At 37.8% G+C, this 16,985-nt stretch overlaps 2 protein-coding genes across 3 annotated transcripts in view; one reads left to right on the top strand and one right to left on the bottom strand.

Moving 5' to 3' along the window:
- LOC308385446 (uncharacterized protein) overlaps positions 1-16,985 on the bottom strand; it is a 538,971-nt gene that overhangs the window by 322,425 nt on the left and 199,561 nt on the right. The gene's annotated exons all lie outside the window — the stretch shown is intronic.
- Positions 55-1,584, top strand: LOC308386051 (uncharacterized protein). Its single transcript, XM_080865324.1, has 4 exons — positions 55-200; positions 296-401; positions 689-763; positions 886-1,584. Exons 1-4 carry the CDS (start codon positions 128-130, stop codon positions 1,058-1,060), a joined length of 429 nt encoding a protein of 142 aa, XP_080721450.1. The 5' UTR covers positions 55-127; the 3' UTR covers positions 1,061-1,584.

Raw genomic sequence — 16,985 nt, 5'->3', positions numbered from 1 at the left:
CCTTTAAGTATCCAACTTCTTAAGACGTTTGTCAGTACATCGATCCCTCCGGAGACAAAGGGAGAAGAAGAACCAACAGATAATCATTTACTGACTATTTAACTTCATATTTATTAAGCTTTTCAAAATGGTGAAGTCTGGAAGTCTGTTTGCGCTGGTCGCCGTTGTCCTGCTGGCTGTGGCTGTGTCCGGGTCAGGTGGTAAGTTTAAATTTCAGATAAACTCTGATAAAGTTCCTTGAATTTTATTTTATATAAAAATGCATTTAAGTAAAATGAAATTCCTGCTTCAACAGTAAAGCTGGCCTCCTGCTGCACATCTGTAGCCAATAAGAAGATCGCAGAGCCGATCTTGGGATACTTGGTCCAGAAAGCAAACGCTCCTTGTGTCAACGCAGTCATGTAAGTAATATTTTGACTCCTTAAAGCAATGACTACAGTACAAAAAGACAGTTAACATTTAATAGACCTTTGCTATTCCAGTTTAACATACTTTGACTTAGTCCAAAATTTAATGGTATTTCATTTAATTTTCTAAAATGTGTGGTTTTAAATTAAGCTTGTTGTTCAAAACTTTAAAAGAATTAAAGCAAAAACCAACATACTCGCTTGTTAATAATGAGTTAGTTGTATATGAAAAAATAATGTTTTTGAAGTATAAATACTTAATTTGCTTGTCATTTCTGCAGCTTTCAGACACAGTCTGGTCTTTTCTGCATCAATGGGAGAGCTCCTTGGGTTCTTGCCACGATTGTTGCATTCGAGTAAGTTTAACATCACCATTCATTCACTCACATGCTCACTTGGACTTCTCGCCACTAATGGAATCAGTCCTTCAGTTACAAACCTGAAGTCTCATGTTTTTCTTTTTTTGTTTTTCCCTCAGGAAAGCTAAAGCCCAGTCCACTACACCGTCTGTGGCCACTACATCTCCAGTCTCCCTTCTCTCCATCATAACATCAACCGCCTCTCCTTCATCATCTTCCATGGCTCTCCCTTCCTCCTCAGCGACCTCTGAGATGTCAGCTGGCGAGACCTTTTCAGAAAGCAAGAACGAGTAGGACGCCATCTGATGTAAACACCTCTGCAAACCCCGGGATATTAGTAAAACAAACAAAAATAAACCCAGAAAAGGCCTTTTAAATAAATGTTAAAATCACTGGTACATTGTTAATAATGTATTGTTAAATTATTTGGCTGTATATGTAGTTTTTTTCAGTTTGTTAGAAGTGAAATTATTTGACAGAACAACTGAATTAATCTGTGCTGATGCAGAAGAGGAAAAAAATATCAGAAAGTGTATTTATAAGTATTTATATGTTACTTTATTCAACATCTAGAAGAGTTTTATGCTTTTATTATTACTATATGCAGGCGTGTCTTGATGATAAATAAAGATATTTATTTATTTGAAATACTGTCATGACTTAAAGGTTAAATTGAGCAACCATGATGGTTACAAGTTTGAGTTTGCATTCAGTATTGCATTCTGATATAATCCATATATTCCTTTTTCCAGTATTCTGAGAAAGTGTCATGAGATATTTATTTATTTGAAATCTTCATTAAATTGTGATCGACTGAAATAAACACTAAATTAATGGTGATCTTGCATCCACCTTTTTATTTCCATGTGTGAGCTTCTGACATTATTTTATGTAAAATAAGCAAAAAGGTACAGACTAGACCTGCACGCCTGTCTTTTTCCCTTCAGGCCACCTTCACTGGCTCATGCAGTTTTGCATTAACCTTAAAAGGGGAATCAGGACAAACAGAGAGTTCCTGCAGGTGCATGTACACAGACTGGGCAAAAGCCACTACTAATCATGAGAGTGTGGCACCAGAAAACACAATTACTTAAATATAATTAGATTTTACTTATATAAAGCCAGTAAACAACAACATCAGTCACCTGATTTATATCGTAAGTTAAAGACCCTGCAGTTATACAGAGAAATTACCAACAATCACATGATTCCCTTTAACAAAACACTTGGCAACAGTGGGAAGGGAAAACTCCTTTTAACCGGAAGAAACCTTCTACAGAACCAGGCTCAGGGAAGGGCAGCCATCCACCATGGCCGTTTGGAGGTGAGGGGAGGAAGACAAGACTAAAGACACTCTGTGGAGAAATATTTTAAACACAAAGAGAGCAAAAAGAGGCGAGTGAATTAGGGGAATTCCCCAGTAGAATGGCGTTATTGCAGCATAACAAAGAGAGGGTTCAAGGTCAGCTGAGCGAACCTAACTATATGTTTTCTCAAAAAGGAAAGTTTGAAGCCTAATCTTAAAAGTAGAGATAGTGTCTGTCTCCTGAATCCAAACTGGAAGCTGGTTCCACAGAAGAGGGGCCTGAAAACTGAAGGCTCTGCCTCCCATTCTACTTTTAAATACTCTAGGAACAACAAGTAGGCCTGCAGTGTGAGAGCGAAGTGCTCTAATAGGGTGCTAAGTTGCTATGAGGTCTTTAAAATATGATGGGGGCCTGCCTGATTATTCAACAACCAGTATGTGATGAACAGGATATTAAATTAAATTAGTGAGTACTAATGGTGCAGCATTTTGGATTAATTAAAGGCTTTTCAGGGAGTTTTTAGGACTTCCTGATAATAATGAATTACAGTAGTCAAGTCAAGAAGTAATAAATGCATGAACTAGTTTTTCAGCGTCACTCTGAGACAGGATTTTTCTAATTTTGGAGATGTTGCACAAATGGAAGAAAGCAGTCCTACATATTTGTTTAATTTGTGCATTGAAGGACATGTCTTGGTCAAAAATGACTCCAAGGGTCCTCACAATGTTACTGGAGGCCGAGGTAATGCCATCCAGAGTCAGAATCTAGTTAGATACCATATTTCTAAGATTTTTAGAGTCAAGTACAGCAAGCTCAGTTTTATCTGAATTAAAAAGTAGGAAATTGCAGGTCATCCACATTTTTATGCCTTTAACACATTCCTGCAGTTTAACTAATTGCTGTGTGTCATGTGGCTTCACGGATGGAAAAAATTGGGCATGATCTGCATAGCAGACTATTGCCTAGGGAAGGCATATACAATGTAAATAGATGTAGTCCATGGAACACTGTGCAACGCCATAATTAACCTTAATATGTGCAGAATACTCCCCATTTACATGAATAAATTTGGGTCTGTTAGATAGATATTGTCATATCTATCTAATAGAAACAGTCCATGTTTGAAAGAAAACCTCAATCTGGATTTGGCTGCATCATGCAGCAGGAAGTCTGAATGATGCCCACTTTCTTACTGTGAATTCTGCTGACCGCTACCTGCTCTGTTCTCTGGTGGACTCAGCTGGATATTAACTAGGCTTTGTACCAGGGAGCTGGCAGGGCAAAGACGGCTCAGTGTATCTTCTGACTGATTTATGTGTTGAGAAATTCAGGGTTGCAGCTAATTTCTGGAGACTCTAAATGTGTATAGAGAAAAATTTTGGCTATTGGTTTGTGTGCCTGGTTTTTAACTAAACGAACATAGCAATGCTGTTTTTGGAATGACTGTTTGGTTTTATTTGGAGAAGTGTATTGAAGTTGAGGGATTATTATTGATATTGTTTTAAATATATCCTCCTTACAGAGGAAAGAAGACAAGGGGACTTGGTAGTTGAATTCAAAGGAAGAGGCTACCAAAGAAAAGGTGGGATAGTCAGACAGATGGATCTTGGGAGGCTCCATATACAGCAGAGAAAGTGGAGGAAATCATGGATTAATGATAGGAATAGAAAAGTGCTAACACGTGAAGATGTGTGGATTACCTTTTGCTTTCCGTATGTCATGGTGTTCTGTTCATTTGGCTTTTTTGGCAAAAATGAAACAACAACAGAACTCCAGACTTGATATTTTTCCTGTGAACTACTGCCACCTAAATTTTCCAGCCACCTGCGTCTGAGTCTACTTGAAAAAAAGTGCCACTTTAAAACAGTGTCAAACCAGATATTCAGCTGAGTTTTTGATCTTTATTGTACTTTACAGTAAGTTCATTGTTTTCTACAGATTTACCGATGTCATTATTTTTTTTACTTTCAGGGCACAGTATTTTACATAAATCTACAGGGATTGTGGAGTGTGCTCCTGCTTTAACTCAGTGAATAGGACACACTTTAGTTTCACCATTGCTTTCACTTACTTCCTCTAATTAATAAAAAAAAAACAACTTTCTTCTGTTTCCCCTGAACCCTGGAGCTTTCTTGCACATGGGTGGAGCTGGTGAGACATGTCCGTACGTCACAGCACTGGAACATACTTATGACTGCATACTTAACGTGCCCTGCCCAGAAATATTGCAAAAGATTTTGTGTCATGAATGCCACAGAGGTGACCTTCATCAAATGACAATGGTTAAGTGAAAAGTCTTTAAAAAAAGCATCATAAGTTATTAACTTATAGTAACTGAGAGAATTTTTGTGTTTTAGTTTGCAATAAATAACTGATCTACAGTCTTATTTCTTTATATATTCTTCATTAAATTCATTTACTTTATGTAGTCTATTAATAAAATAAGTCGTGTCATTAGTGTGACTCGCAGCGTCTGTGGAACTCCTAACACCCCCTATCAGATACTCAAACTATTGCCAAATTTCTGATTAAAACTGTGCAATGAGTGTTTCTGGCTTGAAATGTCTTGGAATTCTTTTTTAGAGTCAAAGAAAGTCAATCACATGAAGAATGAGTAAGATGACTAATTAAAAGATTGCCTCTGCTTTAAGGCCTTTAAGTAGCCAGCATTTCAAGGTGTTTGTCAGTTCACCAGGATCTTCAGAGACAAAAGGGAGAGGAAAGACCAACAGATAATCCTTTCTTGACTATTTAATCTAATAACTTTCAAGCTGTTTGAAAATGGTAAAATCTGTAAGTCTGTTTGCGCTGGTCGCTGTTGTCCTGGTGGCTGTGGCTGTGTCTGGATCAGATGGTAAGTTTGAATTTCAGATAGACTCTGTTTAATATCTTTCAAATGAATTTATTTTACATAAAAATGCCTTTATAAAAACTTTCAGCAGTTTCAAAGGTGTTTGAATGCTGTAAAACAGTCACCAGTAAGAAGATAATAGAACCAATCTTGGAATACAGAGTCCAGAGAAAAAACCCTCCATGTGTCAATGCAGTTATGTAAGTAATATTTCAACAACTTCAAGCAATGGCTAGCGTCCTGAAAGACTAATTAACAAATGGCTGGATCTTTTTTTTTGTTAAAGAATCCCTCCTAATTTAAATGAATCAATCGAGGCCTTAGTTTTTCAATTTAAAGAACTGGGTACATAGAGCTAGTACAAAGTTATAGATTGAAAGACCCATGTTAATGTTATTTCTTGATTAATTAAAAGATGTGTAGTTTTTAATTGAGCACATTATTATATATTGCTAAATCGCAACAGTAGTTCCCTCAAGTCACTTTTCAATACATTTAAAGCAACACACTCGACTGAACAATGAGCCGAGTGAATTTAATAAAATGTATTAAGTACAAATATTTAATGTGTTTGTCATTTCTGCAGCTTTCAGACACAGTCTGGCCTTTACTGCATTAATGGGAGAGCTCACTGGGTTCAGGCCAAGATTGTAGAACTTGAGTGAGTTTAACATCACCATTAATTCACTCACATGCTCACTTGGACTTTTCTTCACTCATGTATTCAATCCTTCAGTTACTAATCTGTTGTCTTATAAATGTTTTTGCTTTTTTTTTTTCAGAAGAGCAAAATCTAAATCTCGAGTCTAGCTCTTCTCGACAATCACATGCACCACCTTTCCTCCATCAGCCTCCACTGGTTTACCGTCCTCTTCATCTACCTCTGAGATGAGCACTTGTGAGACATCTGATGATGAAAATACCTCTGAACAATGTTTGTTCAAATCTTAATCTGATACAAACTAATATATTGGTGTATAATAATATACACTTGATGGACATAGTTATGTTAATTTACTATGTTGAATATCTAATGTCTTTCAATTCATTTATTGGTGGGACCATTAGTTGAATTGACTTGATCCACCGGAATAAATATTTATTACTGAGCATATTCATTCCCTCAGTATTGAGTGTACAACATTTTGTTTGCTAATACAGTCCACTAGTTTATTTAATTGTCTTTAGAAGAAATGTATTTATTGGCAACCCTGTCACAACTTTGAATCTAAATGGGAGATGTGGAGCAGCACCAGTGATCAGAAATAAAAGATGTAAATGCCATCTTGCATTCAGTGTTTCTCTTCTTCTTCAATCTGCGTCTCATCATGTATGTTTCTGACATTTTCTTCTGCAAAAGGTCAAAAAAGTATCAGAATACCTGATCAAAGACATAAAAACAGTTTTTAAAAACAGTGATGCCACTTTGAAAACCACCTGCAGACTGTGGGAGCCTGTGACTGTGCGTCACTACGCTCCTACAATCATGTGAAAAAGAAACTACTCCCCCATTCAGTCTGAGGTTTTACATGTCAGAATGCTATTTAAAAAGGCAATCTGGTTTCTAACAGTTTCTAAATTATTTAAATGCAAGATGAACAACAAAACATGACATATTACACAGCACCATCATTTTTTAACACCCACGTAGCCAAAATGCAGAAGCAGTCTGTAAAAAACTAGCGATTCAAGGTCCTGCTAACCAAACGCACTTAATCACCAGCAAGTGTGTGCACCATTGTGAAACCAGAGGTTTTAGCAGTGTCTATTCAATGGGTGTTAACACAACGCTGTGTATGAAAGACACCAGCTGTGATCTCAGGGAAGCAATTGGTGCTTAATATTGGGTTATGGGGTACTTTCCAAACATTTTGAAGGCCGCCCACTCTACAGTGAGAAGTGGAAACAGTCCAGATAGCTGCCAAAAAAAGTTCACAAGATGTTAAAGATGTTCATGACAGTAAAGTTAGAAAACGACTGAAAAGGAGGAACCCTTTTCTTTCTGAAATGCAAAAGAATACCAAATACAGCTCAACCATACTGAGATGTTTCGACAAAGTTTAGTTTAATCTTTTGAAAGTAAAGACTTCCTGAACTTGATGTCAGAGTACGGAATATTCCTTTCTATTTCCACCTCTCCACCTCCATTACAATATGACACCACCTCTTCATTTATTAGTGTATTTCTGTCCTCTGAACTGTCTGGAGGAGTTGCTGTTTAGTTGTGGGCTGCCTAACAGTTTTTTCTTTCTACTAAATGCTGACATCAGCTTGCTGATTCAGAGCCCAGTCATTTCTTTTCTCTGTATCATAAGTCATGTGGGTCCTGAAGCCCTGTCAAACTAGGAAGTGGTAAGCCTTTTCACTCATGTGCCGACCAGTCTTTAAATATGGTACAGTACCGCTGTCATTTTTGGTTTTTGTCAGTCCTTTTTGGTCACGTTTCTTTTCCAGACCTAGTGCATGACTCTAAAGAAGCCTGAGCAATCACAAGGTTTGCTGTCGTCTAGCTAAAAATGATTGTATTCTTAGAGCCTTTTGTCAAATAACAGACCTCAAGTCTCGATTTCAGTACTGAGCCTCCATCAGGCTGCACTTGTAGCACATAATATTTATCATTTAATATCTTTTGCACTTCTGTGTCAGAAGTGCAGCTCAGTCACCAGAGCCACGTGGTCCTTTTTATCAGGTCATTTGATCAGTACTGCATGTATTTAAGTTTAAAATAAGATAAGACTTTATTCCACAGTGGGGAAATTTGTGCATTACCACAGCTCACGGACAGGTAGCAGAAGAATACAAAGAGTATACCAAGAATATAAAGTCACGGAATAGAAAATAAATAAGATAATACAATATATACAACAGTAGCTGGGGTTCTGTGTACACGCTTACACAGTATGTGTTATGGATGGAGGGTTGTGGAGATATGCAAGTAATAAAGTTAAACTATGCTACTATTACTATTACTATGTAAGTAATAGATATCTATAAGTATCTAAGTATCTATAAGTATAGACATGTATATGCACACACACAAGCACAAATACACATACATACATACACAATAAATATAAATATACATACACATATACATGCACAGGTCCATATATGTGAAAGATGCATTTTATGCATGAGGTGGTAATTGTGGATGACCACAGTGTCCAAGTGACTCATGACATTGTGACTGAGGAGTTATAGAGCGTAACTGCTGTCAGGATGAATGGTCTGTCAAAGCGGTCCTTCCTGCAGCAAGGTTGTTTCAGTGTCTGACTAAAGGAGCTGCTCAGTGCGCTCACAGATGTATGTATGTATATTATACCTGCTTCCCTTATAGTCTTATGACAGAGACGATACCTAGTTTTATCTATCCACAAAGCCAGAATACACATACCAGTTTTATAAACCAACCAACAACTTAACAACATGAAGACCTGGATGACCTCTAATTTCCTGCTTCTGAGGATGTGATGCATAAGAATGCCTTTAAACGACAACAGAAACATCTGTTTGTGTACAAGAAACAGCTGGATGTGTTGGCTGAAGGTGCTATCAGGAGGCCACTGCTACAAATTCTCTGTTTATGCTCAGCTCAAATCAAAATGTAAATGTATGTTTTTTTAATGGTATAATTATTTCTGTAATTCTTACAGAACTTATAACCTATATCTATTTCCTTGACCCATTCAGTCAAAAAAGTGCTCACATTATGTGGATAATGGGGTGGTATGTTTTCTAACAGCAAGTGTGTGTTAACAAGATGCTATCATTAGTAAGAGACAAATAGAATTTTAATTTCACACGAGGACTGAAGCAGAAACTCCTCAGTGCAGAGGAGTCCAATATGGAAGCCATATTTGTCATAGGGCCCTGGAGGCCAGTGCATGGAAATGGACCTGGAAGTGAGGAGTGAATATAAGGAGGTGAGAGGAATACTGATTCTGAGGATGGAGGTAGTAAGACTCTGGGGAGGGAAACCGAGTGAGGATACGTGAGGTGAGTAAATGAGCTTCCAACCCTATTTTATTCTTATGATCCAGAGGAGATGATGGGCAGGAGGACAGGTGGGTGAAACAGTGAGTAGTTTTGATCCCAAGGAACAGATTGCAGAGAGGTGTGGAGAATCTTACCAAGCAGACCAGCATCCAGGTCATTGAGCTGCAGGTGAGCAAAGCGGTGACTTGATGAGGAAACTGTAGGCACAAGAAAACCAGGTAAGTTAAAACCATGAGCATGAACAGAAGAAGCAATGAGGCCTGGTTACCACCATGAGGTAGCTGACGAACTGGTGGAGAAATGATGACAGTGTTGGTCTTAAATATAGCCTCACTGACTAACCAGATGCCAGGTTAGTAGGGCAAAGTGTGGAATCAGGAAGCAGACACGGGTTAACACAGGAAGCCGGTGGAGAAACACCAGACTCTCACTCAAGTCTTGACAATATTATAATCACATCCAATAATTCCAATAGAAATACTCAAAAAAATGCACACACAACACAAACCTAGACAGGTCCAGTTCATTGATTTAGGGCCATGGGCCTAAAGTTAAGCCCAGATAAAAGTGAATACAGCTGTAGCAATAGCTACGAGGAGGGCAAATTAAATAACACGCCAACACCATTTTCCCCTGATAAACTGCCAAAGTCACGGCTGAAACTTAGAGGAGACCGAGCGTTCTCTGTTGCCGCGCCGATGCTTTGGAATAACCTTCCTCTCCATATTAGACAGGCTACATCAGTGCCAGTTTTTAAGTCATTATTAAAAACCTATTTTTATTCCCTGGCTTTTAACTCTGTGGGTAACTGACTTTTTTTATTTTTATTTTTTATTTATTTATTTTTATAATTTTTTTGCTATGTCTGGTTTTATTACTATGTGCATATTAGTATTGTACAGCACTTTGGTCTACCAGGTGTGTTTTTAAAGTGCTATATAAATAAATGATGATGATGATGAATATGGCTGAAGAGGAATATTTTAACTGGGGGATTTACTCAGTCAGAAAAGTGTCTGAAAATTTTGATCTTTGCGTGTGTGGTTCATCAAACTAACACGATCAACAACTTCATATTTCTGTCACAATTTACATTTCCTCCAGAGCAGAGTGTGAAACTTTTCTGATCTTCTGCTAAAAAGTATATTAGAAGGATCAAAGAAGCAGTTGTAGTGTCTCTAGAGTTCTTTTATTATACCTGTTTCAGGTGCAAAACAGTTTAACTTAAAGAGGAAACCTTATATACAGGGAGTGCAGAATTATTAGGCAATGAGTATTTTGTCCACATCATCCTCTTCATGCATGTTGTCTTACTCCAAGCTGTATAGGCTCGAAAGCCTACTACCAATTAAGCATATTAGATGATGTGCATCTCTGTAATGAGAAGGGGTGTGGTCTAATGACATCAACACCCTATATCAGGTGTGCATAATTATTAGGCAACGTCCTTTCCTTTGGCAAAATGGGTCAAAAGAAGGACTTGACAGGCTCAGAAAAGTCAAAAATAGTGAGATATCTTGCAGAGGGATGCAGCAGTCTCAAAATTGCAAAGCTTCTGAAGCGTGATCATCGAACAATCAAGCGTTTCATTCAAAATAGTCAACAGGGTCGCAAGAAGCGTGTGGAAAAACCAAGGCGCAAAATAACTGCCCATGAACTGAGAAAAGTCAAGCGTGCAGCAACGCAATGTTGATGGTGAACAGATCAAAACACTGACAGAATCCATGGATGGCAGGCTTTTGAGTGTCCTTGCAAAGAAAGGTGGCTATATTGGTCGCTGATTTGTTTTTGTTTTGTTTTTGAATGTCAGAAATGTATATTTGTGAATGTGGAGATGTTATATTGGTTTCACTGGTAAAAATCAATAATTGAAATGGGTATATATTTGTTTTTTGTTAAGTTGCCTAATAATTATGCACAGTAATAGTCACCTGCACACACAGATATCCCCCTAAAATAGCTAAAACTAAAAACTACTTCCAAAAACATTCAGCTTTGATATTAATGAGTTTTTTGGGTTCATTGAGAACATGGTTGTTGTTCAATAATAAAATTATTCCTCAAAAATACAACTTGCCTAATAATTCTGCACTCCCTGTAGTTCAATTAAATGGCTTAAATTCCAAGCAGAAGGTTTAGAGTTTGAGGATTTGTTGATACCTAGATAAGCAGGCAAAAAAATTCTGTCAACGTGGAAATGTTGTGGTTTGTTTGTTTTTTTATTTTAACTAGAAGGAAGGGCTAGGAATTTACTGTCAGTCAAAATGGAAAACCAAATATAATCAGGGGTCCCTAATAACAATGCACAAACTGGCAGCATCAATCATGTGACTGTAGACCACATTTAAGTGTCTTTGCACATCTCTGTCTTTTTCTCGGAAAGCTGGTACATTAGAAGTTCAAACTTGTAAAGGGGTGGAGGTGTGATGTACCACAACCACACACACAAGCGCACAGGCAGACAGAAGCACGTCAGCAGTTCTCTCTGCATATTTTCCTTCACTCTCTAATATATATCCAAACATTAATCAACTTGTGTTAGTTGCAACTTGACCGGTGAGCCAGACCACCAGTGAAAATGTCCGTGAAGATCCACACCATCGCTCTCCTTCTGCTCTCGCTCTATCTGTGCTGGCAGCTCTCTGCAGGTAACTGTGTTTTCTTCTCTAAAGAAAAAAAGAGAGATAAGATGTATTAAACTGATTGAATATTGTCTATATTATTGTAGGGTCCTTGTCTTACAATATGAAACACTTTAAAGAGACTGTTGTTGTGGTTTGCCGCTATATAAATAAAAAGGAGTTAAACTGAATTTGTCATTACCTCACTGCAGAGCTTAGCTTTTCATCTCAGGCTAGTTTCGTAACAACGTTACTGCTGCTTAGGCCTGCTTTCATGTACACATACATTTATTTTTGTCTACATGAAGGGTGTCCATGGCCCACAATTAGGCCAAGTCGATCTCAAGTTTGCGCAAACAGTAATACAATTGCATAGTAACCAACTCTCATTTTAATATAAAGAAGTAAACATTTACACGCTGAGATAGTGGAGTTCCAACAGTGGGTCTCACTACATGATTATTACAGATCACAGTGGACTTAGAAAAGCACAGAACATTCATTTGCATTGGGGTTTTTTTTTTTACTCTTAATGGTTAAAAATAAGTTGGCAAGATTTAGAAAAACTTGCAACTTTCTGCAAACTGTCATGCCTGTGTAGCAAACTGAAGACTTTTAAGGCTTCACTGCATTTTTATGCTTTAGCGAGACATGTTTGACACATACACTATACAGCTCTGCTTTTGAGCATGTGTGTGATATGCTTTGCTTATTTTGGGGGTAAAACAGAAGTAATAGAGCTTACCTACTGTAACATCAAACACATATCTTACAGTTTGTGTATCTTACAGTAGGAGTGACAGGGAGTGGATATAGCTTCACTAGCTTGCTATTACTGCACATCCTAACTACCCAGTCCTTTTATTTATTTCATATGTAGCTGTAACTCACTATCAAAAAATGGTTTATATAAACTTTGACACCAGTTGTATTCTGTCCATTTTTTACACTCTCACCTTCTACCCACCAAGCACCAGATGTCTGTAGTAGACGGTGTTTCCCAGGATAAATTTGTTCAGTTAGTCATGGCCTTTTAAAAGATGCTCCTTTATGTCTAAATTTGTTGTTTTGTTTTTTTTTAAAGTGAAGGTTTAGTAGAAGTTTTCAGATTATATATCTTTTGGATTGATAAACCATATTTATGCAGTTTATGCTGTCAGCTGACTTGTACAAGCCTCTGGCTAATTAATACTGCCAACATTTTAAGGGTGACACAAAGATTCAAAACACCGTCTTTATAGACATTTGCTATTTAGAAATCTGGCATAGTTATGTCTGCAGTATTGTTCAGTGGCTACATTGTAACACATTGTCCCTCTTACACCAAATAAATATGTAGAAATGCCTCAAGAAGGCCCCCAAGTGGTGAGTTTTTCTTCTGCTCAGCTGGCCCACTTTTCCTGTTTATAAACAGGGTTAATGAACAATAACAAATTCTTCACATCTGTTAGTGGAAACAGATTGGTTTGAATTACTATGTGTAATGCACTTTGATGTTTCATCAACTCATTTTCTTATTTGTTTCCATAGTGTCAGAATGGTTACAGCGTTAAGCACAGAAACATTTACAAAATTTCAAGTAACATTTCAACAACCATTTTTTTTATCATTATTATTATTTAGAGGAGTTTTATTATTTATTTTAAACCTGGAGTTCCCTTGGATTTTCTGTTCAATTACACTTCTCAGGCCAAATACATAAATGTCTGATCGACTTTCTCTCTCAGCTCGCCATGCTCCAAGGAGAAGGCCGTGCTGCGTTCTGGTCACCAGCCGCAATATGAGCGCTGACGTGGTGGGGCAAACATACCGTGAGCAGCCTGCAGGATCACCCTGTGTGAAGGCTATAATGTAAGTCTGAACATGTTGCCCTACGCACGAACATAAACACACACATTTCCATAACTTTTTCATTTTATTTCTAGTTTCCACACAAATGACGGACCGCTTTGTGCTGATCCGAAAGCTCAGTGGGTCAAGGATCGTAAGTTATGCTAACACACAGACTCAGGCACAAACTCAGTAAAAGTGTTTGCACAAAAAACTGAAGCTCCACTTCCTCTTTCTTCACTAGTCGCTGCGAACATGACGAAGGTGTGAAGTACGAAGCCTCTGGTGAAGCATCGCTGCCTTTCTGCATCATCTATATCTCCTTTGAAATGACCTTTAATTTAAACCAGAGCGCCTTCTTTTAATATAACTGTCTTATAACTGTTCTTTATTTTTTTACTCTTACCTTTGGTGTAGCCTTGTAATTTATTCTTGCTGTTGACTTCAGTCTGTCATGATGCCAACATTCTAGTTTTATTTTATTTTATTTTATTTTATTTTATTTTATTTTATTTTATTTTATTTTATGTTTGCGCTTATGTGCTTCTGTAAAGCTGGTACAGCTAGGTGCTGTGTCACGTAAATGTTAATTCCACGCCATTAAAATGCTCCGGATGGCAGCAACAACACAAGTATGTGGTAGACGTCCAGTTTAATGCCTAAATAAAAACGAGCCACCCTGAAGTTTTTTTTTCTAATCTTTGCATATATGTGTTGAAATTACAATCTATAGATTTCAATATTACATTTTGAAGTGAGTTTTAATTTGTTTCAAAGGACAAAATAACTTAATGTCAAATTAATGTCAAATGTAAATTACCAGCAAATTAAATAAAATTAAAAGCATAATAGTCCTTTTTCTTTGTCATTCAAACGTGCCAGCCTCTGTGACAGATGCCAACAATCACTGTGTGGTTTGTTTTTTATTCAACTACAAGAAAAAAAAAACAGTCACTGTCAGCTAGAATGGAAAAACAAAAATCATGACAATACACAAAAAATCCGTAATTAGACTGTACAGCACATTTAAGAGTCTGCGCCTGTTTTTGTTTGTAATGTTGTTTCTGTTGCTGATGTTGGGGTCATCTTGTAATCTCTTACAAACTACCTCCACTGCTTCAGTGACTGTTACACAAGTAAAGAGAGATGTAACATTGTACAAGATCATTGACTCATCTGCCTCCATAACAACATCTCTCACCTTCCCAAGAAACAGCAAAGTGTTGTGGATGTGGTGTTTAGGGCTGCCTGTCAACGGGTTGAGGATCGAAGCCAGAAACTTTGCAATGTTATAGGTGACTGAGTGGATCATACAGACAGTTTGTCTTCAAGGTACACCGTCTTTATGTATCTTCATTAAACCATACAGACTTGGGTATAGTCTGTGGTATGAGGCCCCATCAGTGGCATTGTCTTGTTCTAACTGCTTCACACAATCTATCACCCCCTGCCTGTAACCACTTCCTGGGTCTCATTTCAGGGGCTCATACAATTTTTCTCACTGAACAATGACAAAATTTTCTCACGATAGTCTTTCTGTTTTAGCAAAACTGTGCACCCTCCCTTGACTGCCAGAAGGATGATAATGTTGCTGTCATTATTAATATTTCTCCCCCTGAAAATGCTTTGGGAGTTCAGAAACTACTCATCTAGCATCTCTAAGAGTTACAGTGAAGGGTCTAAAAGATAAGAATAAATACACAAATTTTTTTGGACTGAAGATGTTGCTGGGATACTGTCACAGTCATACTGTGACACAGATTTGTTGGTGTGGGGAATAACAACAAGCTTTTTTGATGTGTGTCACACATTTATGCTCTTCTAACCTTGATGTCTGGCACAGAGTGAGTGGGTGTGCCAGATCAGCTGCCTGTTGCTGGCACTGATCTGAGTCGTGGTAACGATTTAGCTAGAAATGAGTGTTTCCTGTCTCCCCCAGAACAACCAGAAATCCTGCTGTTGATGTGCGTGTTCATTGCCCCGTTGTGCTGCATGCATCCTCAGTTCAGAAGCTTAGTAGTTCGTGGAGATGCTTCTGCCAGCCCTTCCTGTGAAAGACAAAAAAAATAGTCTGTGCAGGGATGAAATACACAATTTCAATGCATCTGTTGCAGCTGAACACATATGATTTCCTTTTCTGTCACGTACGCTCAAACTTTTGCCACGTCTATATAACTTGTGGTTAACCACACGCACAGAGTTGATGCAAGAAATTCTGTATAAATGGCTGACAGAAGAGTTTAGTGCTTTTGATAAATTCTTGCTATAATACTCTGAAATAATGACTTTGTATGTAAAAGGAGAAAAACACGAATATCTTTAAGTGGACTGGATGATGAAGGATGAAATTGCACAAATTCAGGGAAACAGAAAGTGAAATCAGACTGAATGTCTGCCTGAGGCCCGCATCTTGTGAAATGTTTAGTTTCTTAATGTCACGTATGAGTCTTATTGTGCAGGAGTAACTCTGCTTACTGTAACTGAAGCTATTTTAATGTGTAGAAGGGGTACATAGCATCCACACTGTGGAACTTCAGCTTTGCATTTCTGCTTTGTTCTTTTTGCTTCCCAACGACATTGACCTTACTCTGATTTAACCCCCCCCCCCCCCCCCCCCCCACACACACACACACACACACTTTTCCAGTGTCAGCTTGAATCTCTGTATTGGCCTTTCTGTGACTTTCTGAATCTAACAAACCTAATTCCACACAGTAACTGTGGGAAATGGGTGTGAAAATTCCAGCTGCAACCCAGTAAAAAGATTTTGCACAACAGTCTATATCACATTTCTCAGCACAGGTTGTGGGTGTTTGTATTTGGTCTAAGTTTTTAAACCTCTAGTAGTGGTGTGGCAGCAGTGTGCTTTTTGGGGCCTAGTGGATCTGAAGGTGAATCACAAAGGGCACAAAGGGTTTGCAGACTTGGGGGAATTGGACTACCTGTGCAACGTGTACAGGGTGCAGATGCCATCACAAGCTGTCAAATGTAATAAGGACCCTAGCAAATAATCAGGAGGAGAAGAAAGTAATGGTCTGTGGCCCACACCTGCCAAACCATTTTGTTTTGTGGGTTTCTTGTTGTTGCCTTAGCAGAACAATTTGCACTAAAGGAGGTGAAATTGATTTTTGATGGTTTCTTCTTCTTACCTGGATAGATCCATATCCATGTCTGGTATTAGAATTGGACTTTAATGTCATTCAAACATTTGACATGATGTGAAAAAATAACACGAATTCTTAAGTCTTGGTATTTGCAGCATTCTGCTAAACAACAGGTTCAAAAGTATAAATAAACATTAAAATAAATACAAAAACTAAGTTCTAAAACAAGATCTGTCATTTAAATTGCTACGATTTAAATGACAGATCTCAATAAATTTACATTATTGCGTAACGTGTAGCAGGGAATAGCAGAGCAACAGCAGCAAACATCAGCAGCAACCGTTCACGAGGTTAACATTCAGAATCAGAATCTTAGAAGAAACAAAACGAAACTGAGGTGCAATTCTCTCTGTGCAAAGAAAGACACAGTCACTCAATAACGAAAAGGAACAAACACAGAACATATATCTAAAATATATGTGTACAATATATATACAAATATGTCTACTG

This window comes from Rhamphochromis sp. 'chilingali', assembly GCF_963969265.1.
Source record: "Rhamphochromis sp. 'chilingali' genome assembly, chromosome: 18".
Classification (NCBI taxonomy): domain Eukaryota; kingdom Metazoa; phylum Chordata; class Actinopteri; order Cichliformes; family Cichlidae; genus Rhamphochromis; species Rhamphochromis sp. 'chilingali'.
This window is presented reverse-complemented; position numbering and strand designations above follow the sequence as displayed.